This window comes from Protopterus annectens, chromosome 7.part0 (assembly GCF_019279795.1).
Source record: "Protopterus annectens isolate FY-2018-M chromosome 7.part0, PAN1.0, whole genome shotgun sequence".
Lineage (NCBI taxonomy): Eukaryota > Metazoa > Chordata > Ceratodontiformes > Protopteridae > Protopterus > Protopterus annectens.
Genome location: NC_056739.1, coordinates 1,123,099,505 through 1,123,127,014, shown reverse-complemented (window position 1 = coordinate 1,123,127,014; position 27,510 = coordinate 1,123,099,505). Strand labels below are relative to the sequence as shown.

The 27,510-nt window shown below is 42.0% G+C and overlaps 1 protein-coding gene across 1 annotated transcript in view; it reads right to left on the bottom strand.

Moving 5' to 3' along the window:
• MFAP1 (microfibril associated protein 1) overlaps nt 1-27,510 on the bottom strand; it is a 637,732-nt gene that overhangs the window by 166,924 nt on the left and 443,298 nt on the right. Inside the window, exon 8 of the mRNA XM_044077701.1 lies at nt 1,666-1,755. Within this exon, the coding sequence (XP_043933636.1) occupies nt 1,666-1,755 (90 nt within the window). The remainder of the gene's footprint in view (nt 1-1,665; nt 1,756-27,510) is intronic.

Here is a 27,510-nt window from a genome sequence, read left to right as displayed (position 1 = left end):
TTTGTTTCCCATTTATTTTAGGCTTCAACTAGATTTTTTGAGCCAAGAGGTGAAGAGGTATGCAAACCTCTTTATTGCTACTGCCAGTGGTCGCTTGATCTCACTCACTCACACACACATGCGCACACACACACTTGCACTTCAGAAAATGCATGCTCCCACAAACCCTATCATTACACAAAATTTGCCAATATTTAAAATCTGTCCCTATTTTGAGCCTTTGTTTCTCCTTTATTTTAGGCTTTATGGCCATCTCATATGTTTCAGCCACTTAGTGTCAGAAATCTGGACAAAGCCTGACATAATGGGGAGAAAGGACTAAAAATAGGGACGGATTTTAAATATTGTTCCTATAAACTTAGAAAGCTGCTAAAATAACAGGGCTTGTGTTATCATACATTTTTATGAATGATTAGAAGTCTGAAACTCAATGTATGTCATTATTTTATGATTTCAATCTACAGATTATTCCAATGTTTGCCAGAAAATCACAAATTTTATGAGGAACGGACCAAAAATATGAGGTAAAAATCTGGACAATCTGCAAAACTCTGGAGAGTTGAGAAGTACGGGCAATCTTGATCTAAGAGGTTGGGAGGTATGCAAACCTCAACTGCAAATATCAGCACTCAATTTCTCTCACTGTTTACACACACAGACACACACAGACACACACAGACACACACAGACACACACAGACACACACAGACACACACAGACACACATTTCTGCTTTCATCCACTAAGGTGCACACACACTTTTCTATGTTTCATTTACGTTTACACTCCCTAAACAGGGAGAGTGTAAAATAACGACTTGATCGATCTTACTCTCACGCACACACACACTTTTTTAAAAATGTTCTCTCTTTTTTTCGCTTATTTTACACTCGGCAATCAGCAAACCCTCTGTTTAGTGAGTGTAAAATAATGGCAGCCATTAACTTTCTTTCAGTCTGAACTCCACAGCAGCCTAATACGCTGCCGTGAAGTGGCAGATTCATTTTTCAGAGGGCTCACCAATCAGGGTGACGAAGCAGTGATCGCCCATTCTTTAATAGACAGTAGCATGTGAAAATCTCAGAGAGACAGAGAGAGAGAGTGTGTGCGTGTGAATGTGTGTGTGAGAGAGAGTGTGTGTGTTTGTTTGTGTGTGTGTATATATATATATTTATATACACACACACACACACACACACACACACACACACACACACATACACACACATACACACATACATACACACACATATAACATGGCATATACACACACACACACTGCACACAGATCGCAAGTTCTGCATAGCTATCTGACAGATATTTACCAGACAGAGCCATCTTCTGGATGTTAGCCCTTCTTTCAAAATACTAAGTGTGGAAACTAGCATGACTGAACAGACACAATAACCAATAAGAAGCCTCAAACTGAAATCCAACAATGTGCAGTAACTTGTAAAAAAGCTGGTGCACAGTACTCTTACCTGAAATTATACCTCCTGTGTCCACTGCACTGACAAGCAAACATTCTGCTCCATAAGACACAGCACACTTCTAGTCTTTCAGCAAGCTGTACACTCCCGTTAAAAGTTCATTGACTGTACTGCCCTGCTGCCAGTACAAGACAGTAAAGCTACAGTGTGTAATTTCATATACAAGGATTACATACCTGCATGACCTTGGGCAAGATAGTTTTGTTGAAATGATCTTCCAAAGTTGGAGCACTGAAATCCCTTTTGAAAACATCTTCCTCTTCATCCTGGAATTGCAAAGCAAAGATTAAAGGTCTGGCTTATTTATTTCAATATTCAAAAGTTATTCCTGAAGACTAAACAAACATATACAACTGCTGGACATTTCTGACAAAGCACCGTCAGCATCAGAGCACTTCCAGTTGTATGACCTTCAAATCAGCTTCCACTGAATCAGTTCTGATTTGGCTTTCAACAGCTGCTAAGAAATATTCACATCAAAAACCTAATGCAGGACATGGTCTATTTTCTCTGATGGCTAGTGAAACGAATCAGACCAAAAGTTTTATTAATTTAAAAAATTAATTCTGAACATAGAGAAACGTCAAAGATATTCCTCTACATAAACCTTAACAGTGTGCATGAAAAAGGCTAGTGAGAGGAAAACTGAAAAATACAATACACATTCTTGCCTCAGAAACAGTATAAACGCAGCAGTTAGCAACTGCTCTATGAACTTAATAATGGTATGAATCCTACAAGTTTTCCCATCAACCAGTGTTCTTAGATGGCACCTCTAGCGTTCTAGTTCAGCAAAATTCTCCTAATGGCATGTTTATTTTTCAAACTTTTAAAACAAAATATCAAGTTGATCACATGCTGCAACTCTGGTCTGACCCTGGAGGCACAGATGCCTGATCTTCCTTTTCATGGAACTCTCGAAATAGAGATGATATTAGCAAGAAAGCTGCTTGCTTTCGTAATGATTAGACTGAAATACACAAAATTATTTTCATGTCTCAAAAACAACCAAGACTCTTATAAATTAATTTTCCCTACAGTATGTTTAGTAACATCATGATGCTATAAACAAGGCTTTAACCTGTATCATCCCTGGTAATGTCAAGACTTGCCCAACAGTGTCTACTCACTTGAGCCATAGACAAGGCAGCATCCAGAGGGGATGCACCATTGGTCACCTCCTTAAGAAAAGAAAACATCCTTGCAGAAAATCCAAGACGGGTTAATACAGTGAGAAGCTTAACTTGGGACAACATTGTAGAATACATGCAGTGATGGTTTTGCAATGCTATCATCTGGCCAGTTAAGCTACTATCTATACGTGCAGAACCCTGTGCAAAAATGTGCAAAAGCTGCATTTCAACAAACTGCTACCTGGGCTGCCTCCTATCACTTTCCTTATATGTCTTCCTCAACTCTATCATCCAATTCCTGTTCGAGTTGCTCACTAAAAGGGACATCCATCCACAGAACGTCAGCAGTTTAGTAAATGCTCGATTTTCTCACTCTCTCTCAAGACAGACTAACTATACAGCCCATCACTAAACCTTAGATCCTAGCAAAGCGCTTACTTATGTGATGACTACATTTTATGACAACAGCTAGTTAATTATAAAACAACTTAATTTTATAATGTTCCTTTCCTCTTTCAAAAAGTGACCGATACATGCTTATGTTATTAGTTGATCAATAACAGGACAACCTCCTTAATGGATCCGACAGCTGTATTCAACCATTCTGCCAATTATATTTCAGGACTTCTTAGTAGAGCGACAGTGCTCAGTGCCAGCACATGCCATGATGTTACTTGCAGACTAAACAGCATGACTAGCCCCTTAAGTCCACTCCCCCACCCCACAGCAGGCAAGACAACAGAATGATGGACAGTTGACACCTACATTAAATTCAAATACATACAAATAATAATCAAGTATATCCCTAGCTGACTTACAGACTCCAAAAGTTGAAGATGAATGGAGCAGCCATCCAACCCCAGGGGATGGTGGGGGCTTACTCTCCCAAATAAACTAATAAAGGCATGCCATGCTTGACATTATGACTACTCTCAACAAGTCCCAAGAGTGGCAAGAATACAAAGCAGTAAACCACCACAGTTAAACTTGCTGGAGAATAGCCAAAGGACCAAAGTTCAGAAGGCCAAGCTATGGAGAACAGATGTACCAAAGGGAGCAGACTTCTGGAATCTCTGTTTGAAATAATAATGCTTCCAGGCTCACAAGACTTTGAACTCTGTAATATCAGCACCCACTGTATCCTAAACCCCCTGATTTCTAGTGAAAAAAAGAAATGTCTTGCACATGGAAAATTATTTTCTAGTTTGCATTACAATATGCATCTCTCTCAGGATTGCAAACTTGTCACTCTCCTCCTGTTTATGGCGTAACATTAAATACTTGACACTTCTTTGCCCAGAACTTGAAGATACACTGCACACGGGACCTTTTCTTTTTTCTATGCAACTTAACATGCAATGGAAAGCAGCTCAAATATTTGAGTCCAGACTTTCCAGAAAAGTTTACAATGTAGCTTTAGGGATGTTGGCTGCAGACAAAAATGAAGAGCTGGAGGACATAATGAAATTAAATGCACGTGGAAACAATTTTATATATAAAATACCCTGCAAAGTTACTTGTTCGATGTTGATGTAAAAATGTAAAAGGAAAAAAGAAAAAAGTTCTCATTATTAAATAAATTAGGCTTGCTGCTGCACATACTGTACAGGTTCTTTGCTAAGGAAGAATTTGCACACTAAAAAAATTGCTTCAGAAGTTCTAAAATTTTTTGAAGAGGCTGCTTCTGCTGTGTACAATACACTGAAAAAGAGCTTTTCTGATGCTGTTAGTGCTCTAGCAAGTACTGATATTTCAAACATTTAACACAAGCTTTCCAAAGTTTGTTTCCATTTTTCAGATCTTATGATGAATCAGAAGTTGGTAATTAGGCAGAATAAATGCACACGATTTCCACCTTTGTTTCCACTTTGAGTATAGTGGATCTTGAGGTATCACTTTCATAGGACTTGCAACCATGGTGTCTCCTTTTCAGATTTGAGGGCAGTCATGGGGCGGTTAAGAATCCAAACTGGTGAATGACACAAGGGTTCACATGATTGCTGGATTCCCCTGTGATCCGGCAAATAAAGGCTTCAGCTATGAATGCTTTGAGGTTTTGGATTCAAAGCAGATGTCAACATTTTGGAGTTTCATCATGCTCTGAGGTACTGCTTTAGATTTTGAATGTATTATTGTTTCTGTGCTTATTAAAGCACTGTTGCAATTTTCAGTTATGTGTCCAATGGTTGTTTGATGTTGAGGGCATTTGTTCTTCTGTGGTGTATCATCTTCAATGGCAGTTAAGTGACAAAGCCTACCTGTATATGTAAACTGTATAAGTAGTGCACACAGTCTACATGGGTGAATAAAACAACTTTCCCAGTAAACAGAAGCAATAAACAATGTTCATCCACTTTACTAATCTGCAACAAACAATAAGTCACACAGAACACATATCCACTTAATGGTAGTTCTTATTTAAAGATACAGCTATAAAACCTCCACTATTTAAACAGATATGCTTTCATGAGATACACTCTTCTCTGAAAATGGATTATCTATACGACAACAACAATATTTCATAATTTTAAGTTTCCATAAAGAACAAATATTTAGTAGAGAAACTAGAAGATAAAGGTAGAAAATTAGTATTTACCCATGTCAGATTCTTGTAAATGAGCAGTTCAACAATGGCAGATTACAAGGTACTAACAAGTAGCATAGTTTGAGGGCACAGCTGAAAGGTGCTGACATTTAAAAAAAAAAAAAAAAAAAAAAAAAAAACTCAACTGGCCATCACCAGCAACACCAAAGTAGGCATAAAGACACTTAAGGATAGATCTTTTGGCAACAGAGAGCTTCATATTCCTGCTAGTGGAGGGTATGAGGAATGATGAAACTCCAAAATGTCGACATCTGCTCTGAATCCAAAACTTCAAAGCATTCATAGCTAAAGCTGTTATTTGCTGGATCACAGTGGAATCCATCAATCATGTGAACCCTTGTGGCAGTCCCTGTAGCTCAGCGAATAGTGCACTTACATTTGGTGCTAGAAGATCATAAGGTTAATGGATGTATAAGATCCCATAGCACTCATCAAAAACATTAGGGATGTTCCCTGGTGCCTTACCAAAATTTTCACAAGTCAGTATGAATAACACCAAGGGTCTCCCTTGAAAAGAAGACATTGGCTTAATAGGACTAACCTTGTCAACAAGGTATAAACTAACATTTCCTTAGGTCATATGCAGCTTCCCTTAATGAGACACTTCTATCCAATTTCACTAAACGTTTCCTTTTCTCTTGAGCACTGCTACTCTTATACAGTGGTAATAAGAAACACGCCAAGCAGCTGTGACTTTAAATGACAACCTTGTGCATTTAACTTAATTCAGTTGCAAAATTCGTGACGGTCTTCACTGGCAACAAGGTAAGAGATAGTGAAATTTCTGATGGGAATGACACAGTGTCAGTTCAGCCACAAAATATTTACAAAGTTATAATGTTCGTGTACTTAGCCTAGTACATTTTGAGTCACCCCATATGAAAAAGTGTATGTGCAGCTTACCACAATGGCAGATGTTAAGAGTAGGAGACCATAGAAACAATCATTCTTACTTCAGGGATTTTCAAAGGTAAAATTCAAGACTTCTGGAATGATCTCTAGAGCTTTCTTAGGATGCACTGTAAGCATACGCAACAAAAAAGACCTAATTATCCTGTGAAGGAGGGACAATGTGTGTGGGCCAACTTCCCCTCTGGTACAAGAGTTCCAATACCTTATCGAAGGTAAAGTTCTCTAGAGGGGACTGTGGGGATCCCTTTCTGTCTGAAGTGACAGAGTCAGTCATCTTTTACACATCCTCTTCCTGGGACCACAGGTGGTGGAGTCTGTGTAGAAAGAGTTCATGCATTTGGGCAGCTCTTTAGAGGACATCAGTTTGGCTCTGACCCTCGGACGTATGAGAGGACCTAGACAAAAATGGGAGGACACTCCAATATGGAATGCACTGCAGCTCTAACAAGAAAGGCTATGATCCTTCCCATGACCTTGAAAGTTGAACTAACGTCCGCCTGATCAGAGGATCCACCGCAGAGTGCAGTCAATGCCCTTTGCATAAAAGGGACAGGCAGTCTTGACAACAGCATTCCTGGAACTAACACTGAAGACTGACCAGAGAAGGGCATCGGCACAATAACTTTGAAGGCCATCAACTTCAGTACTGAAAAGAGCACGATGCAAGAAGGATCTGTAGAAGGTATAGAAGTGTCAAAATATCAGGCCCATGAGACACTTGAATCTGAAGGTTCAGGAGTTGAATGACTCTGATATCCTCTGCTATGAAAGCAGGAGTGTGGTCACCAAACAGGCTCTGGGTGTGGGTCAGCCCTAACACCACTGTGCCCAAAGGATGAACCAAGGAAGGACATAGTGGAGGGTATGAGGAACCATCCATCATCATATAATCCAGTTTCACATTGGAAGCGCTCCTAAAGGATTTCATGGATGATTCAGACAGAGGGCGAGAAAAGCTCTCTCTCGCTCACTCTCAGAAGTGCTTTGAACTATGTGCTGAGAGTACTTATCCTTGAGAACAATCTGCTCTAAATGAGGTGGAGCAGATGCTGGGGACATTGATGAAACCGCAGTAGTAAACAGCTCCAGCCTATTTTTGACATTCCTGCACTACAGGATTCCTCGGACCGCCTTTTTCCCAGGTCTGAATCTCTATAGTTACCTCTAGACTTTTGTCTTTTTCTGTGCCATCTCTTAGCTTTGTGTTTTTCTGACGCTGAATCTAAAGGTAAGTTCTTCAGAACCATTTTTTTCTCCTGTCTGACAATGCTCAGTGACAATTTTGTCTTGCAGATGGAGCAGACAGCAATCAAATGTTCAACCCCCAAACAAAACACAAACTGACTGTGCGAATCTTGATAGGGGGAATCTTATGGCCATACCGAGCGCATTTCTTAAACTCCTCTCATAATCATTGGAATTCATATTATAAGAGGTACAAATAAATTGAACACGGCAACAGTGAAAACATCTCACAACAGCAAAGTTATGAATGGAAAGGGAGTAATAGGTAACATTAAGCAAGAATTACAGACCGGGATAAATTAGCAAAGTACAGTTTTGTACCTACCATAAATGTAGATATTCGAGTGCTCATACAGCTGCAGTCATTACAGATGGGTTATCCTGCTGTCAGGCGGGTCCTCGGTCGGCCGAATTCCAAAGTCTAGGTCCGGCGTCGGTTGTCGTCGCTTCTTCCCTGACGTCAGTGCGGCAGGGGTATAAAAGAGGCAGCCAACGCCATTTTCTTCAGTTTTTCTTGCCCCAGATGTCAGGTGCCCCCAGAAGGAAGGCAAAACATAATGTTATGCAAACATGCAATATAGATAAATCAAAAAACAGTAGTTGCAAGCAAATACACCATAAAAGAATACCCCAAATAGGTTGTATGATAAGGGTGTTTGTCATAAGGCCTGTCCTAAGAGGGGACGGAGGGGGGGGGTAACCTGGACTGCAGCTGTATGAGCACTCGAACATCTACATTTATGGTAGGTACAAAACTGTACTATGTTCATCGTGCATACAGCTGCAGTCATTACAGATGGGTAGAATCCCAAAGCTAAGTAAGGGTGGTAGGCACTAAGTGGAACTAGGAGGAGCGAGGATGCCCTGCAAGACTGCTGTGGCAAAGCCCGCTCTAGATTTTGAGTATAGTGGAAGGTGGTAGTGCTTGGAGAAAGTGTGCACTGAACTCCAAGTAGCTGCTTCCAAAATGTCCTTGGTAGGGACCCCCCTGAGGAAAGCTGCAGAGGTAGCTGTGGCCCTGGTGGAGTGGGATCTGATGTATGCAGGCACACATTTTCCATGAAATGAATAACAAAGGCGTATGCAGTGGGCTATCCATTTTGAGATTGTCTGTTTGGAAATAGCCTTTCCTTGAGCACCTGTAGCATAGGACACAGAGTTGCTCAGATTTCCTGAATGGCTTTGTCCTGTCCAAATAATAATGAAGTTGTCTGTGAATGTCCAAGGAATGTAGTAGTCTCTCCCCCTTTGTTCTGTGGATTAGGATAAAAGGTAGGTAAGTGGATAGTCTGATTCAAAGCTACACTGGATACTACCTTTGGCATGAAGGTAGGGTTGGTTCGTAAGGAAACTCTGTCCTGATGGAAAATGATGAATGGTTGCACAGCCATGAGGGCCTGTAGTTCCGAAACCCTGCGTGCTGAGGTGATAGCCAGAAGGAAGGCTGTTTTCCATGACAAGTATTGTAGCTCTGCTGAAGAAGCTGGCTCAAAGGGGGGCAGGGTCAGCTTTTCCAATACGAAGTTGAGGTCCCAAGCTGAAACTGGTGGTTTCCTTGGGGGCTTTATATTTTTGGCTTCTCTGAGGAACTGCCTTAAGAGAGGATGTGAGAATAAAGGAGGGTCTGTGTTGTATTGTGCAGAAATGGCTGAAGTGTGGATCTTGATGGAGGAGAAGGAAAGGCCACTGTTTAACATCTCAGCTAGGTACTGTAAAATTTGAGGTATATTTATTACCCAAGGATTCTGGCCCTTTACTCGATTCCAGGAACAAAATCGTTTCCATTTGGCGGAGTAGGCTTTTCTAGTAGAAGGTCTTCTGGCCTCCATGATGACATCCTGCACCTCCTTGGAGAGGAGAGTCTGTTGGGAAATTAAGGTATTCTCCATGCAGCTAGATTTAGGGTTTTGAGCTGGCTGTGAAGGGTTTAGTAGTTGTGCTGGGACAATAGAAGAGGGACTAGAGGTAGGATCCATGGTGGAGAGTGTGTCAGGCTCTTTAGGAGCGGATACCAGTGTTGTCTTGGCCAGTCTGGAGCAATGAGAATCATTTGTGGCCTCTCTGCTCTGGCTTTTAATAGAACTTTGGTCAGTAGAGGAAGAGGAGGGGAAGGCATAGACTGTCAATGTTGTCCAATTGAAAGAGAGTGCGTCCACTTTCCAGGCCTGTGGATGATAGGTCCTTGAACAACATTTTTTCAACTGGTAATTTCTGTGGGTAGCAAATAGATCTATGTCTGGCTGTCCCCATGCCTGAGTTATCTTTGAGAAAACTTGGGGATGCAACTTCCATTCATGTGGATCTGTCATATTTCTGCTTAGGTTGTCTGCCAGTGTGTTTTCTTTTCCTGGCAGGAATTGTGCCTGTAGTTGAATTTACAATTCCAGTGCTGTGTTCCATAGGGTCATGGCTTGCCTGCACAGGGGGTATGAATGAGTTCCCCCCCTGTTTGTTTATGTACCACATGACTGTGGTGTTGTCTGTCCTTATCAATAACTGGCCTGGATGCAGTAGGTCTTTGAAGGTCATAAGAGCATTGTGCACGGCTAGCATCTCCTTTTGGTTGATGTGTAGGTGCTTCTCTTTTTGGGACCATATTCCCTGAATGCACTGATCTGCCATGTGTGCTCCCCAGGCGTAGTCTGAGGCATCTGTTGTGATGATTTGAGTTGCTTGAGGTACAGAGAAAGGAAGACCTGTGTTTCTTTGGCATGCTTGAGCCCACCACAAAAATTCCTTTTGAAGGCATGGAATGAGTGGTATAATTGTTTCCAAGCTGTGGCTGTGTTGAGACCATAAGTTTTTTAGGTACCACTGAAGTTTCCTCATATGCAGCTTTGCACATGGGATTAGTAGGATGCAAGATGCCATGAATCCCAGAGCCTGCAGGACTTTCCTTGCAGTTAGCCTGGTGAAAGTTGCCATTTTGCTGAAGTATTGAGACAGTTGCCCTTGTTTGTCTGGCATGAGGTAGGCCACCTGGGTGGTTGTATTTAAGCTGGCACCCAGGAAAATTATCTGTTGAGAAGGTATTAGTTTTGATTTCTTTTTGTTCACTGTGTATCCCAGGAAGTTTAACAGTTTTATTACAAACACCAGATGCCGCAATAGAATGTCCTTGCTGTCCGCTTGGATCAGGCAGTCATCCAGATATGGGTAGATTTGTATTCCTTGTAGTCTGCAGAAGGCAATTACTGATGCCAGGCATTTCGTAAACACTCTGGGCGCAGTAGATAAGCCAAAGGGCAATGCAGAGAATTGGTAATGGGTTGAACCTGCAAGAAATCTGAGGTATCTTCTGCAATCTTGTCTGATAGGGAAGGGACATGCAGGTATGCCTCCTTGAGGTCCAATGTTACCAGCCAAGACTCCTTGCCCAGCATGGGAAGAAGCTGCTGTAATGTGAGTATCTTGAATTTTGGCACCTGTAGATATGTGTTTAGGATGGATAGGTCTAAGATAGGTCTCCAATCTTTGTCTTTCCTTGGTACCAGGAATAGTCTGGAATAAAAACCTTGACCTTGTTCTTTTGTAGGTACCTCTTAAATCGCTTTCATGTCCATGAGAGCGGAAATTTGTCTTTGTGCCTCTGCCCTTTGATTTTGTGGCAGGTGTGGCATGCCTCTCATTTCTGGAAGGGTGTGAAAGTGGAACCTGTAGCCTCGGTCTATAATGTCCAGAATCCATTTGTCTTTTCTAACAATATGCCAATTTTTTGAAAATAATGCCAGTTTTCCGCCCAAAGATGCTGCCATTAAAGCTTTGCTTGGCAGGTATAGGGGGAAGTCATTGTGTCTGTTTTCTAAATGACTGTGATCTATCTTCTCCACCTCTTGGGGATGGTGCTTGCCATTGTCTTGCTCTGTAACATCCTTGAGGTTGTCCTCTACCCCTTGGGCGTCTGTATCTGCCCCTTTGAGGTCTGTCCGTGGCTGGAAAGGACCAATTTTTTGAAGGCCAGTTTCTGCTGAAGCGTGGAGGTTGTACCTGCAGGAAATCTTTCACTGTTTGCATTGATTTCACTTTTCCCTCCATTATCTTTAGTACCTCCTCAGCTTTAACACCAAACAATACATCTTTTTGAAGTGGTGCATCTAATAACTTTGCTTTGACATGATCTGGTAAGGTTTGCTCTTTGAGCCAAGCATGTCTACGTATAACAGACCCAGTGACAGCAGCTCTACATGAGGCCTCTAAAGCATCAAAACCACACTGCAAGGTATGTTTACCCACTTGGTCTGCACCATGCAACAAATCCTGCAACTCTTTCAAATCTGGTTGTTCTGTTTGTGTCATTTTGCTTTTCAACTGAGATAACAAAAACTGTTGGTACTTTAACATATGGAATTGACAGTTTAATGCCCTCATGGTTAAAGTGGCAGATGTATACACCTTTTTCCCCCACCTTTCTAATGCTCTGGAATCTCTCTCTGAAGGTATAGGGTTTTTAGCAGTAGAGGCCTTTATTCCCTTGGGACCCTGTGAAACAGTTTCTGGATCAGCAGTATGGCTTTTATAAAGGAACTGGTGGGAATCAGGAACCCGGTAATACCTGTCTGGTTTAACAGGAGCTGGAGGTAAAGAATCTGGATTAAGGCTGGCTTTTGTGTACACATCATCCAAAATATCTAAAACAGGAGGGATAGCCATGGGGCCTATGCTGGGGGAGCAGTAGAAATTCCCTGAGCCTTTTCTTGGAATCTGAGTAATCTTGGCCTTCCCAGTGAAAGTGTTCCCTCAATGTATGCAGGGTTTCCCCAAAAGAGTAATCCTCGGGGGGGGGGGGGGGGGACCGAGGGAATAGACTCCTCAGCATCAGAGTCTTCGAAAGGGGAATAGGCGTAATCCTGGTCACCAGAGTGTTCTGAGGTAATAGAAGCCTGGTCTGAGGAAGGGTAGTCTTCCTCCAATCTGGGTCTTTTGTCAGAGGGGGGTTGAGAACCCCTGATAAGAGAAATCAAATCCTCAGCCATTTTAAGCATTTGCTTTTTAGGCAGGGGGCCTTGAGAGGGCGTCTGAGGTCCCTGTTTTTTAGTTTTCATGGCTGCTTTAGATTTAGTGAAGGATTTAATAGAGAAGGTGGAAGGCCTGAAGACGCCTACAGAAATGGCAGGCCTGACTAAATTTTGAGTTTCCTCGCCAAGAGTGGCGTCGGTATCGGCAGTAGGAATAGAGACAGAGGAGCCTGCGACTTCGGGTACTGAAGTCACCGGTAATGTAGTTTCATCGGTATTCAGGGGCTGCGTAGGCACCTCGCTGAGAACTGGAGAACCGGTAGTCGGCCTAAGCGTGGTCTCAGTACTCGGTGCGGACCTCGGATGTCGGTCCTTATCTTTGCGTCTTTTGCTCAAAACTTGTGTCGGTGTATCCGACGACATGATATAATTAAAATTTTTGCCAAAATAATGAAGGGTGCACTCCGCCCGACGCTTAATAGTGCGCTTGTTGATCCTAGCACAAAAACGGCAGGCCGAGACATCGTCGTCTGGGCCTAAGCAAGGTATACAGAAAGAGTGGAAATCCTTATGCGGTATTTGCTTCCCACAAGAAATGCAATTATTAACTTTGACATCGGTCTGAGGCAAGAAAAGTTTCCCCAACGGGGTACTTAGCTTTAAAGAAGACCGGCTGAAATACTTTCGTAAATCTCAGGAGCTGGCCGACCGGCACTTGCGAACTGCTTCTGCTTCGGGCACCGCGCGGCAAGAAAGACTCAAGAATATGGCGTCGGCTGCCTCTTTTATACCCCTGCCGCACTGACGTCAGGGAAGAAGCAACGACAACCGACGCCGGACCTAGACTTTGGAATTCGGCCGACCGAGGACCCGCCTGACGGCAGGATAACCCATCTGTAATGACTGCAGCTGTATGCACGATGAACATCCAGTATACAGACAAGATTTTTTTTTATATACACATGAAGACTGGCAGGTGAAAAATAAGGAAAAACTACCAAAGTCAAGAACCAAAAGGGATTAAACTATACTATGTATTAAGTATTATAATACTGACTGAAAGCAGTAAGTATGAAATAGAGCAGCAATTCAGAAAAACAGAGGTGGAGCACTTAGCTTTTAATTGGGAGTAACCACAACATCTGAACTCTGAGGTGGTAAATATGATCTGAGGAAACTTCACAGATGGGTGCATTATGGGAGGAAAGGACTTATCACTAGTTTTGATGTGCTGGATCTGACAGGTGGCTCAAGGAGCCAACAGTGGATCAGACAAATAAATTTAGATCCTATTAAACTCTTATTAAGTCATCACTTAAGATGCAAGCAAACAATTACTTCATGTACATACATTATATAGTACATCACCTTTCCTCTCTCTATAACTATTAGTCCAAGATTACATAAATTATTCAATTCCTGTCTTCCCTTAGACCTCGCTCCTCCTCCTAAACATTATTCTGCATGTATTGTTCCCACAATTTCCATTTACTTCTATGTAATTTGCTCCTTTCCTTTTTTTTAAACTCTCTCTTTCAGTTCTTTTATTTCTTTTACAATATTCAGTACTTCAAAAACAGTTGGTTTAGACTTTGATTTCCATTTTCTAGGAACCACTTGTTTGGCAGCCAGTGGATTAAAACTTAACAAGGCCTTAATATGTCTAGACAATTCAGATCTTGTCTCCTAGCTGAGAAAAATCATTTCCTTAGTTACAATCATTTGCTATCTCAATATTTCTGAGAGAGTCCTCTGCAGGGAGTTTTTAAAATCTGCCAACTCCTTACACTCCCAAAACATATGTTCCCAGTTACCGCTTTCTTCCCATCACATCTCTAACATCTGCAATCTAGCAGAGAGAAACTTATTTGACATTTGCTTGGGATATAAAAATACATATGCAAACATTTCCATGCAAAAATATTAAACTTTCTGCACTTTGTTGCATACATGGATACACACATCCTCCCTTCATTCCCTGGTAAACTGCTTTTCCAGTCTCTCTTCCTAACATTTTCTAACCTCCTCTGTTTAATTCTTATAGTTATTGCGCAATACTTTATATATCCTACTAACTGTCCCTTTTTAACAGCAGCTTCTGTTCTAGATTCAACAAAAAACTCTACCAGAGAAGGTCTTTCACTTACTATTCTCCTACCTCTTTCACTATACTGCGATATCAGTCCCTGGTAGGGAAGGCAGTCAGTAGTCCACAGTTTAAATGTCACCTTGTCATCAACCCATTATGTTACCTTTCCCTCTCTAGTTATTTGCTTCACAATAGCTTGCTTGCTTTGTCAGTTTTCTCCATTAAATTCCAGCCCCCTCATCCATTTTCTGTACCCTTACTTGCAGTCAGCCCTGTTGGCAAAATCTGTACCCCTATTTAGTCATTCCTGTTGGTGAAATATGTACCCCTTACCCCTACTTGCAGTCATCCCTGTTGGCAAAATGTGCCCCTAACTGCAGTCATCCCTGTTGGCAAAGTATGTGTCCCTACCTGCAGTCATCCCTACTGGCAAAACCTCCTTTCTCCATTCTCATGTTGCCTTAGTTCTTAGAATACTTTCTGCTACTTTATGAATATAATAATCTGTATGAATATTATTCTCCTTAAGGATCTACATCCAAAATCCCACTCTCTATTTCTTGAACTTTCCCCCTGCATCATCCCTTTCCACCTTGAACTATAACCTTCTGCTTGTGTTTTATATGAATCACTCTCTCTCCTTCTATCCATCCATCTATCGATATGAACTTAACCGTACATCTCTAAAATATCCCTTCAAATCAGGTAATTCTGAATCACCTTGTTCTACTGGAATGATCAACCCATCCCACTTAAGTCTTCCCCTCCCAGATAAATTCCTTCAACTCTTTATCAATGTTCACAACTTCTCCTCTAGTTAATAAAAATATGCTTGACCTGTATATAATACTAAAGGGACTAAACATTTTCATTGCTTTACACCTTACTATCCATGTAGTTTCAGGTTTCTTAGTTTTCATATTATCTTTTTAGTCTCTTGGCGACAAACTCTTCTTCTGTTGCTGAATTCACTGTGCTAAAATTTTGCACTCTGGAGTTGTCAAAAATAGTTTAAGAGCAATCTTTCTAAACTCATGCATATTATCCAAAGAATCCCTTATTTTCTGTTTAGCACTATGCAGTTGTACCTGTTCTTGTTCTGTAAGATTCCCTTTATTCGTTAATACTTTAACCTTTGTCAGACCCTCTGAATAATTGCTATTACTTCTTAACCAAATCTCTCTATTTCTACCATACTTTTGAACTGGATTTTCCCTTTATCCCACTCAATAGCTATCACTGCTGAAGAAATTTCTATCATCTCTAATAACTTTCGATTAATTTCCACTACCCATTCCTTAAATTTCTCTTCACAAGTAAGGTGGGAAAGCAACAGTCAACTCATTTTTACATCATTACCCTTAATCTTTAGCTTAATTTTTATTGGTGTATGATCTGAAATAGTTAATGGATGTATGACAAAGCTTTCAATTAAATGCACATTTTCCTGTGAAAAATAGTTTCTATCCAATCTATCAAGATTTAATAGTTATGTACTTACCATAACTTGGTATCTGTGCCATCTTCTTTCATTCCTCCTCACAGTTGGGTTACACATCTAACTTGGCTGCAGTTTTTTTTACAGACTAGAATCCAGGACTCGAGCTCCTCCTACTTCCCATAATGCACTGTCCCCTGACTAACTCCCTCAGATCGAGCTTGCTCCCAAACAGCTGACAGAGAGCAGAGAAAGAAAAGAAAGGAGTATACCTTAAGAACCAGAGGCTCAAAACCAGAAACATCAGTTCTAAAAGGTTCTCGCTAGATCTTGCAGGGAGGGAAGGTGAGGACAAATGAAAAGACAACACAAATACCAAGTTATGGTAAGCACATAACTAATAAATCTGATGTCTCTTTCATTCCTCCTCATGGATGGGTAGAGTCCCCAGCTATACAACTTCTGGGTAGTCTCAAGAAAGGATATGCCAGAGCACTGCCGAACCAAAGGAAGCTCTACTACTACTACTCCTGTAGCACAGATATCATCTAAAGATGCCATGGAAGAAAAGGAGGATGAGGTGGGCATAGAACGAGTTGAGTGGCCTTAAGGGGACGAGGTAGCTGTAATCCATTCTTGGTATAAATCAAGGTAATATAGTCTGTTATCCACTTAGCAAGAGTAACTTTTGAAACTGCCTGACCTAGACAGCTATGAGAGGAGGACAGGACACAAATAACTGTTCTGATTTTTGAAAAGGTTTTGTCCTGTGAAGATAAAAATGTAACTGCCTGTGAAGATCAATCAGATACAACAAATGTTCTCCTTCATTAGAGAAATTTGGGAAGAAAAATGGTAGTTGTATGGTTTGATTGAATTTGGATTCTGTAGCTACCTTGGGTGTGAAAGAGGGATTTGTATTAAGGGACACCCTATCTTTGTGGAAAATAATGCAAGGAAGCTTAGAAGACAAGGCCTGAATCTCAGAGATTCTCTTTGCAGATGTGACAGCGATGAGAAAGACAGTCTTTCATGAAAGAAACTAAGTCACAATCAAAGGCTGGTTCAAAAGCAAGACCACAGTGAGATCCCATGGCGGGGAAGGATCTTTGACTGGAGGCCTGAGGGGGAAGATCCCTTTCGAGAAGGTCTTGCACAGTTTGGAAGTTGAAGGGGAATTGAAAACATTGCCGGAATGAAAGTTAGAGATAACTGCCAATTGAAGTTTGAAGGCAGAGAAGCTGGCTCGCTCTTTGAAAAGAGATGCAAGGAAGAGAAAGACAGCTGAAATCAGAGCTGAAAAAGGGTCAATGTTCTCTTTAAGAAGCCCACAAGACAAATCTCTTCCATTTACTCCCATAGACTTTCTTGGTAGGATTACCAAGGACTTCAGACGCTTTGATTTCTGAAGAAACTTTGGAATCAAAGGAAGTAGGGGATAAGCGTAGAGAAGAACGGGGGGGGGGCAATTGTGAACCAGACTGTCACTTGGCAACTCCCCCTGGAGGGGGGGATCAGAGCGAAATAGTTGCTGCACTTGTTCTGGGGGAATGCAGACAGGTCGCAGCAATGCTGGCCCCAGTGGCTGAAGATCAAGTCCACTAGTGATTGGTTGAGGGACCACTTGTAAGGGGTCAAGATGGACCTGCTGAGCTTGTCTGCCAGGATGCTGGGTTTTCCCGGTATGAGTTGCAAGCAGAACATGGTCCAAAGATATCACCCATACCCAAACCCCCATGGCCTCTCTATACAATGGGTAAGAGCAAATTCCTGTTTTTTGATGTACCACACCACTGAAATGTCTGTGTGAACTGCAACAGTCTTACAGGGAGAATGTCCTAAAAGGCTTGCAACATGAGGAGGACTGCTCCCATCTCCAGAACACTGATATGCAACCTGGTCTCTCCATGTGACCACGTGCCTTAGACCATCTTTCCCTTGAAATGTCCCCCAACTGGGAAGCCTCCGTGGTCACGGAGGCTGAGGGGGAAGGAAGGAGAAAGGGCCTGCCTATCGTTAAGTTGTCCTACAGCAACCACCATTGAAGATGCCTTTTGCAAACCAAAGTCAATTTGATAGGAACAGAGGCTGGTAGAGTATAGACCATTGAGCAGCCAGGGCCCATTGAAGAACTCGCATAAAATACCTTGCATGAGGGACTAAGGTGATGGCAGCCACCATAGATTCTAGAGCCTGAAGTATCAACCTTGCTGGTGGAGAAGATTGGTTTAAGACGGCTCGAATATTATCTCTTAAGGTCTGAAAGCGATGAATGGGTCGAGGCACAATCTGGTTCACTGTGTCCAAGGTGGCTCCAATGAATTCTAAACTCTGAACAGGTGATAAGTTTGACTGTTAGGTTTATGGTGAAAAAGGATGATTGGCAAGGTTGAAGAAGTAATCCCTGGCCTGGAGGAGTTGATGCCTGGTTGGGGCAGTGAAGAACGAGTCGTCCATGCATTTGGTAAACACCCTGGGGGCTGTATTGAGTCCAAAAGGCAGAGCACTGAAATAAAAATGACTGGCTCCCAGCCAGAAGTGCAGATAAATTCTGGAGTGTCTATTTTGATGTGATAGAACGCATCCTTTAAGTCTACTGAGCACATCCAATCATCCTTCTACAGCAGCAGTAGAATGGACTGAAATATCACCATTCGGAACTTCACTTTCTTTGAGCAAATTCAATCTGTTTAGATTCAAAATGGATCGCAGGTCCTTGGTTTCCTTTGGCACTAAAAAGAAGTGAGAATAAGTTCTGAATCCGCTTTGTTTGGTCAGGACCTCTTGGATGACTCTTTTGTAGTAGATTAAGAATTTCTGCTACTGGAAAAGTACAGTTGTGTACACTTACCACAAATGTAGATGTTTGAGTGTATTCACTGTTGCAGTTATTACATTTGGGGTAATCTGCTGGCAGGTTGCCCTCAGTCGGCCTGAATAACAAAGTCTTGCGTCCTGCGTCAGTTGCTGTCTCCTCTTCCATGACGTAAGGTCGTCAGGGGTATAAAACATGCAGCCAAAGCAATTTTTTTCAGTTTTTCTTGTCCCAAATGTCAGGTGGGGAGCAAAAAAAAAAAAAATGTATATATATATATATATATATATATATATATATATATATATATATATATATAAAAACTGAAATATATGTAAATGCACTTTTAGTAACAAACTTTACCTTCATCTAACAGCAAATACACCACAAAGGCTTTAGTATACAGTGAAGGAAAGAAAAGGTATAGAAATGGGGGATGGCGGGTGGGTAACCCAGACTGCAACAGTGAATACACTCGAACATCTACATTTATGGTAAGTGTACACAACTGTACTATGTTCTTCGTTTTTCATTATTGCAGTCATTACATCTGGGTAGAATCCCAAAGCTATGGATGGGAGGATGGAACTAAACAGCATTAGGAGCAGCTATAAGGCCCTGCAGAACTGCAGTGGCAAAGACTGCCCTGGATTTGGAAAAGAGAAGCAAATGATAATGCTTTGTGAAGGTATGAACAGAGCTCCAAGTAGCAGACTCTAGAATGTCTTTGGTTGGAACCCCACTGAGAAAAGCTGCTGAGGTAGAGGCAGCCATGGTGGAATGTGACCTGATCCCCTTGGCCACAGGTTTACCATGATGCAAGTAGCAGAAACGAATGCAGTGGCTTATCCACTTAGAAATAGTCTGCTTTGATATAGCCTTCCCCTCTGACCCTGCAGTGGATGCTACCAGTGGTTGCATCAGACTTTCTTAGAGATTTGGTCCTGTTTAAGTAGAATCTTTGTTGTCTGTGTACGTCCAATGAATGCAGAATCCGCTCCCCCTTGTTCTGTGGATTTGGGTAAAATATTGGCAGGTGAACTGTCTGGTTAAGAGCCATACTGGATACCACCTTAGGCATAAAAGAAGGATTGGTCCTGAGGGACACCCTGTCCTGTTAAAATGTAATAAAAGGCTCCACTGCCATGAGAGCCTGTAGTTCTGAAACCTTTCTTGCTGAAGTGACTGCCAAGAGAGAAGCCGTTTTCCAAAATAGAAATTTTATATCCGCAGTAGCTGCTGGTTCAAAAGGAGGCAGGGTGAGTTTTTCCAGCACAAAATTGAGGTCCCATGCAGGAGTTGGTGATCTTCTGGGAGGCCTTAAATTTTTGGCCCCTCTAAGATACTGTTTAAGCAGAGGATGAGAAAAGAGGTGAGGCTCTGTGTTGTAATGAACCGAGATGGCAGAGGCATGGATTTTTATTGAAGAAAAAGATAAGCCCTTGTTCAAGCATCTCAGTCAAATATTGTAAAATCTGAGGAATATTAGGCTTTGCTGTGTCTGTTCCTTGTGCTTGGTTCCAAGCACAGAATCTCTTCCATTTATCAGCATAAGATTTTCTAGTACTAAGCCTTCTCGCTTCCAAAATGACATCCATCACAGATTTACTGAGAGGTGTTGTTTGAATAATTAAATGATCAGCCATGCTGCAAGGTTCAGAGTTTGGAGCTGAGTGTGCAGTATTTGATTGTTTTGCTGAGACAGTAGATGAGGTATTTGAGGCAAGTACCAAGGAGGAAGTTGAGACATATTCCTTAGAAGTGGGTACCAGTGTTGGCGAGGCCAGTCCGGAGCAACTAGGATCATTTTTGGTTTTTCCTGTCTGACTTTTAGTAAGACCTTGGAGAGGAGGCAGAGGGGGAAAGGCCTAGACTGATAGTTTTTCCAACTGAAGGAGAGGGCATCCACTTTCCATGCTTTTTTGTGATGAGTTCTTGTGCAGAATTTGTCTAACTGATAATTTTGGAGAGAGGAAAATAGATCTATATCTGGGCTCCCCCATTTCTGTGTTAACATGCCGAAGACTTGTGGATCTAGTTTCCATTCATGCGGGTCCATAAGATTTCTGTTTAGGTCGTCTGCCAGGGTATTTTGCTTTCCTGGCAGGAACTGAGCTTGAAGATGTATTTGGTAAGTCAAAGCTGTGTTCCACAATGCCATGGCTAGTCTGCATTGTGTACCCCCCTGCTTGTTTATGTACCACATAACCATGGTGTTGTCCGTCTTTATCAATAGTTGTCCTGGATGAAGTAAGTCCTTTAAGGCTGTCAGAGCATTCTGAACAGCTAGCATCTCTTTCTGGTTGATATGCAGATGCATTTGTTTTGGGCTCCATTTGCCCTGAATGCATCTCTCCACCAGGTGGGCTCCCCAAGCATAGTCTGATTTGTCTGTAGTTAGGGTTTGGGTGGCAGGGGGTAGAGTTAATGACAGTCACTTGTTTTGGTGACGTGTCTCTGCCCACCAAAGAAACTCCTGTTGTAGGCAGGGAATGAGAGGAATCATTGTTTCCAGACTGTGACAATGTTGGCTCCATAAACTTTTTAGGTACCATTGAAGTTTCCTCATATGCAGTCTCGCATATGGAATTAGTAGAATGCAATATGCCATGAACCCCAAAGCCTGCAGAATTCGTCTTACAGATAACTGTTTTTTTGTTGCCATTTGTTTGAAGTATATTGTCAGTTGCCTTTGTTTGTCTGGCGTAAGGTAAGCCATCTGGGCAGTTGTATTCAAGCTTGCACCCAGGAATGTAATTATTTGAGAGGGTACCAGTGGGGATTTCTTTTTCTTTATTGTGTACCCTAGGCATGTTAGAAGCCTTTTTACAAATGCCAGATGTTGAAGAAGAGTGTCCTTGTCCTCTGCTTGAATGAGACAGTCGTCCAGATAAGGATACATTTGAATGCTTCTTTGTCTGCAGAATGCAATTACTGGTGCCAGGCACTTTGTAAAGACCCTGGGTGCAGTAGATAAGCCAAAGGGCAGTGCAGAGAATTGGTAATGCAAAAAACCTGCCTTGAAGTGAAGGTATCTTCTGCATGATTCCCTTATTGGGATATGCAGGTATGCCTCTTTTAAGTCTAGAGTCACTAATCAAGCGTTCCTGCCCAGCATAGGCAGCAGCTGTTGTAAAGTCAGCATTTTGAATTTTGGAATGTCCAGGAACGTGTTCAAAATCGATAAGTCCAGTATTGGGAGCCAAGATTTGTTTTTTTCTGGATACCAGGAAAAGTCTTGAATAAAAACCTTGCCCTTTTTCCTTTTCTGGTACTGGTTGAATAGCCCCCATATCCATGATGGACATAACTTGTTTCTGAGCCTCTGCCCACTGATTTTGTGGCAGATCTGGCCATCCGTTTGGAATTGGCAAAGTATGGAAATGAAATCTGTGCCCCTGGGATACTGTGTTCAATACCCACTTGTCCTGGGTAATTAACTACCAATTTTGAGCATGAAGTGCTAGTTTTTCTCCCAAGGGGGCTGCCAAAAGATAAGTGCTTGGTGATGGTAGAGGAAAGTCATTGAGACTGCTTACTGTAGGGTTGTGCTTTGTTTCCTCCAGATTTGGAGGTGGAGGCACCCCCATTGCTTTGACCTGTAAGAACCCTGTGATTGGTATCTGGAGCCTTTTGAGCACCTGGAGTTGCCTTGAGTGGCTCTGTTGGACACAGAAAAGGAACAATTTTTAGTAGGCCAGTGCCTACTGAACCTGGGTGGCTGCACTTGCAAGAAATCTTTTGCAGTTTGCATAGATTTAGCTTTGTCTTCCATTTTCTTTAAAACCTCTTCTGCCTTATTACCAAACAGAGTATCATGCTGCAAGGGGGCATCCAACAATTTAGCTTTAACATGATGCAAAGTCTCTCCAAAAGAGTAATCCTCAGGAGGAGATACAGATGGGATGGCTTCCTCTACATCAGAATCCTCATAGGGGGGAATAGAAAATTCCTGATCAGAAGAAGAATCAGAAGAAATGGAGACCTGATCTGAAGATTCATAATCAGTGCCTTGCCTAGGCCTCTTAGCGGGCGGGGGGGGGGGGGTTTGGGAACCCTTGATCAAGGTAATTAAGTCCTCAGCCATTTTGATCATCTGTTTTTTAGGCACAGGGGCCTGAGCACGTGGCTCATGCATTGGTTTTTTAGACATAGAATATGTTTTTGACCTTGTTTTTGAGGCTGGCGTCGGTTGGAATGGAACCATGGAACACAGTGAAGACAGTCATCAAAAAGTGGAGAAAATATGGGACAATAGTGACGTTGCAAAGAACTGGACGTCCCTCCAAAATTGATGAAAAGACAAGACGAAAACTGGTCAGGGAGGCTGCCAAGAGACCTACAGCAACACTGAAGGAGCTGCAGGAATTGCTGGTAAGTACTGGTTGTGCAGTACATGTGACAACAATCTCCCGTATTCTCCATACGTCTGAACTATGGGGTAGGGTTGGAAGACGGAAGCCTTTTATTACACAGAAAAACATCCAGGCCCAGCTACAATTTGCAAAACAATTTATCAAGTCTGCCAAAAGCATGTGGGAAAATGTGTTATGGTCTGATGAGACTAACGCTGAACGTTTTGGCCACAATTCCAAAAGGTATGTTTGGCGCAAAAACACTTGACATAAGCAAAAGAACACCACCCCCACGGTAAAGCATGGTGGTGGCAGCATCATGCTTTGGGGTTGCTTTTCTTCAGGTGGAACTGGAGCTTTAGTCAAGGTGGAGGGAATTATGAACAGTTCCAAATATCACTTTTGGCCCAAAATCTTCAGGCGACTGAAGGTCTCACCTTTCAACATGACAATGACCCCAAGCATACATCCAAATCAACAAAAGAATGGCTTCACCAGAAGAAAATTAAAGTTTTGGAATGGCCCAGCCAGAGCATAGACCTAAATCCAATAGAAAATCTGTGGGGTGACCTGAAGAGGGCTGTGCACAAGCGATGACCTTGCAATCAGATTGATTTGGAGCCTTTTGCAAGGAAAAGTGGACAAATACTGCCAAGTCAAGATGTGCCATGCTGAATGCTGCAATTAAATCAAAAGGTGCTTCAACAAAGTACAAGTTTGAGGGTGCGCACACCCAACAAAGTATTAGTTTAAGGGTGTGCACACTTATGCAACTAGTGTACTGTACGTTTTTTCATTTTTATATTTTTTCCCCTAACAGATTTTTGTTTTTCAACTGAATTGTACATGTTAAAGGTCACATTAAAGGTGGGAAAAGTTTTGAAATGATTTATTGTGGTGCCATTTTTTGTATCACAAAAACCTGGCATTTTAACAGGGGTGTGCAAACTTTTTATATCCACTGTAACTGAGGAGGTATGAGAGGTAACAAACTGAAGGGGCAGCATTTTAAACTTTGGGACTTTTGACAAAGACTAAGAAATTAAATGTCTAGTACTGGTCTCTAGGTTCCTCCCTTCTCTGGCTCGAGAAAAATCCTTGAATAAAATCCTTTCTCTGTTTGACTTGGGAGGACTGGTTCTATGACCTCTAGAGAGAGCATATGCTCAAAAAATAAATTGCATAAGTAAACTTAATAAAAGAAGACGTTTGAATGATCACTAATGCATTATCCTTAGCTACATGGGTTCTATCTTGCCAAGGGTATAACAGCTAGCCAGCTTCCAAAGTTTCAGAGCGCCTTCTACGTGCTATTTTTTTTTTTTTTTGAAGCTACCTAAATAAATTATTTTATTTTTCAACCTATTTGTGCTGGACATGTATGTTTTTTTCTACACCTTCTACGTGCCCAAACTGTTACGCAGCTTGAGCTGAGCCAACTAAAAGAAAAGTTTAGGCAAGAAGCCCTTCAGAGCTTTCCTCCCAACACAGAGAGGGAGGCTGAGCCCTGAAAAGTCAATGCTATGAGCAAAAATAAATATCACCACCTTGGCCTAGAAAACACCAAAAACAAGGGAGAGAAGGAGAACTACTGCAGCAATGATCAAACCCTGACCTGGACCAAGAGAAGGAATCAAGTTTACAGTGCTTTGTACAAGTATAGGGGACCAAGTAGCAGCTTCCAAAAAATACTTCTAGAATCCAGCCCTTTCCAAAAAACCAGAGATAAAGCCAAGACCCTGGTAAAGTGGCAAAGTAAACTGATAAACCACCTTAGGCATACAAAGAATAGTTCTCAAAGATACTCTGCCCCTTTGGAAAACGAGAGAGGATTGACTCACTGTAACAGCTAGCAACTCAGATACTCTTCTTGCAGGGGTCAGAGCAATCAATACAACTGTTTTCCATATTAAGGAAATACAGCTGTGTAAAAATTTACCATAACAGTAGATGTCACTGTTGCAATATTCACCACATACGGGATTCTTCCACCAAGGACAGCCCAACATCCAGTCAGCTTTTATATCCTCCCAGCATTGAATGTCAGGCATAAGCTCTGCACGTGGATATAGGACATAAAGGTGACATACGCATGCTCAATACCCAGAAATGAAGTGCCCCAGAAGAACTAGAGCAACCCCAAGAGAAAACAGAACATGTAAGTCTAGACAGAAAAAGAAACAGAAGAGAAACAGGAAAAGAAGGCAATGACTCCTCACCCAGCAAATTATTACTAACAGTAGAGAAAAAAGGGGGCAGGTGGGAAGGACAGACTGAATAATGCAATGGAGAAAAGGCCATCTACTGTCATGGTAAGATTTTACACAACTGTACTATCTTGTCACTGCTGCAGTATTCATCACATGTCGGAGATTATCAAAGCTACTCTAAAAAGATGAAAAGAGGAAGGTCCAGAGGAAGCCTCCACAAACCCATGAAGGATAGCCCTAGCTTTGGAAATGACATCCAGCTTGTAATGTTAAGTAAGTAAAAGTGTGGACACAGAAGCAAGTAGTAGCTTCAAGGATGTATCCAAACATTTGAAGAAAGCTCCAGAAGAGGCTACTGCCCCACAGAACAAGCTCAAACTGAAGCAGAAAGCTGTTTGCCATGAAAAGAACAAAAATAAATTACCTTAGAAATCCCAGAGGAGATGGTTTGCTTAGAATCCACAAAACCCAATGTCCTAGACTGAAAAGAAACAAAATGATGCTCAGATTTGCAGATAGCATTTGTTTTATCCAAATAATACCCGTGCTATCTATGCAAAACCAAGGTGTGAAAAAAACATCATCACTAGCAGATTGTGGAAAAGGAAAAAAAGGAAGGAAGCTGGATAGACCAATTAAGAGACCATTTACTGACCTTCTTGGGAATAAAAGGAGGATCAGTACGCACAGACACCTTGTCCTTATGAAAAACCAAAAAAGGAGGAACTGTCATCAGATCCTAAAATTCAGAAACTCTCTTGGCTGATGTAACCGCAACAAAACAGTCTTCCAGGTGCAACGTTGCAAAGAGGAAGAAGCAGGCTCAAAAGAAGCCAGAGTCGATTTTTTAAGGAGCAAATTAAGGCCCCAGAAGGAAGGAATGGGTTTTTTGGGGGCACCTTTGAAGTATGACTCTTAGAAGGCTGTTGTTCAGCCTAAGTGCTAAGTCTTGGTAATAAATTTTACTTCTGTGTTCGTGACCATTGTGCTGTTTTTATCACCTTTCATGTATCATTTGACCTCAACAGTGGGTTAAACGGCAGACAAGCAGAGATTGCTAGCAAGTGAGCTTTAACAGAAGAATATGCTAGGCCAGCATGGATCAGTTCACAGTAAAAAATGGACCCTCACTGAGAAGGGATTCTGGTGATGCTTGAGACACCAGACAGAACATTTCTTCCATTTTGATATATAGGATTTTCTGTTATTGGGTTTCTAGGCATCCTACAGAACCCTAACCATGTCCTCAGAAAAGTGGTACCTAAAAGGAATCAACCATATCACCCAAAGTGCCAACTGAAGAATGAACAAGTGAGGGTGAATGAAAGATCCCATGTCTTGTGTGAAGATCCATCTTGTGAGGTAACCTTTGATGACTGTACCTGGCCAGAAAGCGGAACCAGTTATGTATGGGCCAAAAGGGAGTCATGGGCAAGTTTCTGGGGGAGTTCTGTCTAATCTTGTGGAAGACCCTAGGAAGCAGAGAGAACCAGAAGGTTAAGTATATTAGGAACATTCCGTCCAAGACAAGGACACTGTGTCCATATTCCAAGTCAGAAGACGTGGGTCTTTACACCAAATTGAGAAAGTTGCCTGTTCAAAGGGGAGGCAAAAAGATACACTTTAGAAATACCACACTGATGTGCTACTTCCAGAAACACCTCTCTGTGAAGGATCCATTCCTGAGGTTGTGCCCTGGACTTGCTCAGGAAGTCTGCCACAATGTTGTGTTCTGAAGAGACGTAGACTACTTGATGGCAGACAGCCAAGTCCCAGGCCTGAAGGGCTTGTCTGCCAAGTAGATAAGACCTTGCGCTCCCATTTACTGATGTGCCACGACTGTGGTGTTGTCTCTAAAACCTTTAAAGGGCCTGGATACCACAGAATGAATGGCTTGAAAAGCAAGAATGGTGCCCTCATTTCTTTTACCACTGATGTGGTCTGACCTCTGATGAAGGGGCTACAGACACTGAACAAGAGGCTCCACACTCAATGAGCAGCCCTTGAGTATGGAGAGGAGTCTTAAAAGGCAGGCCTAGATAGAGGGAGGTCTGCCAAATCCACCAATGAAGCTAGAGTTTGGAAAAACTAGTAAGGGAACCAGAAACTCCAGAAGTTGGCAATGCTGGGGCCAAACCATCTTTAAGTACCACTGAAGCTTCCTCATATGAAGCCTGGCAAATGGAAGCATGGGAATGGTAGACGCCATAAACCCAAAAGCTCTGAGAAATTCCCTTGCAGGAATGAGAGAAAGGAGAAGTACA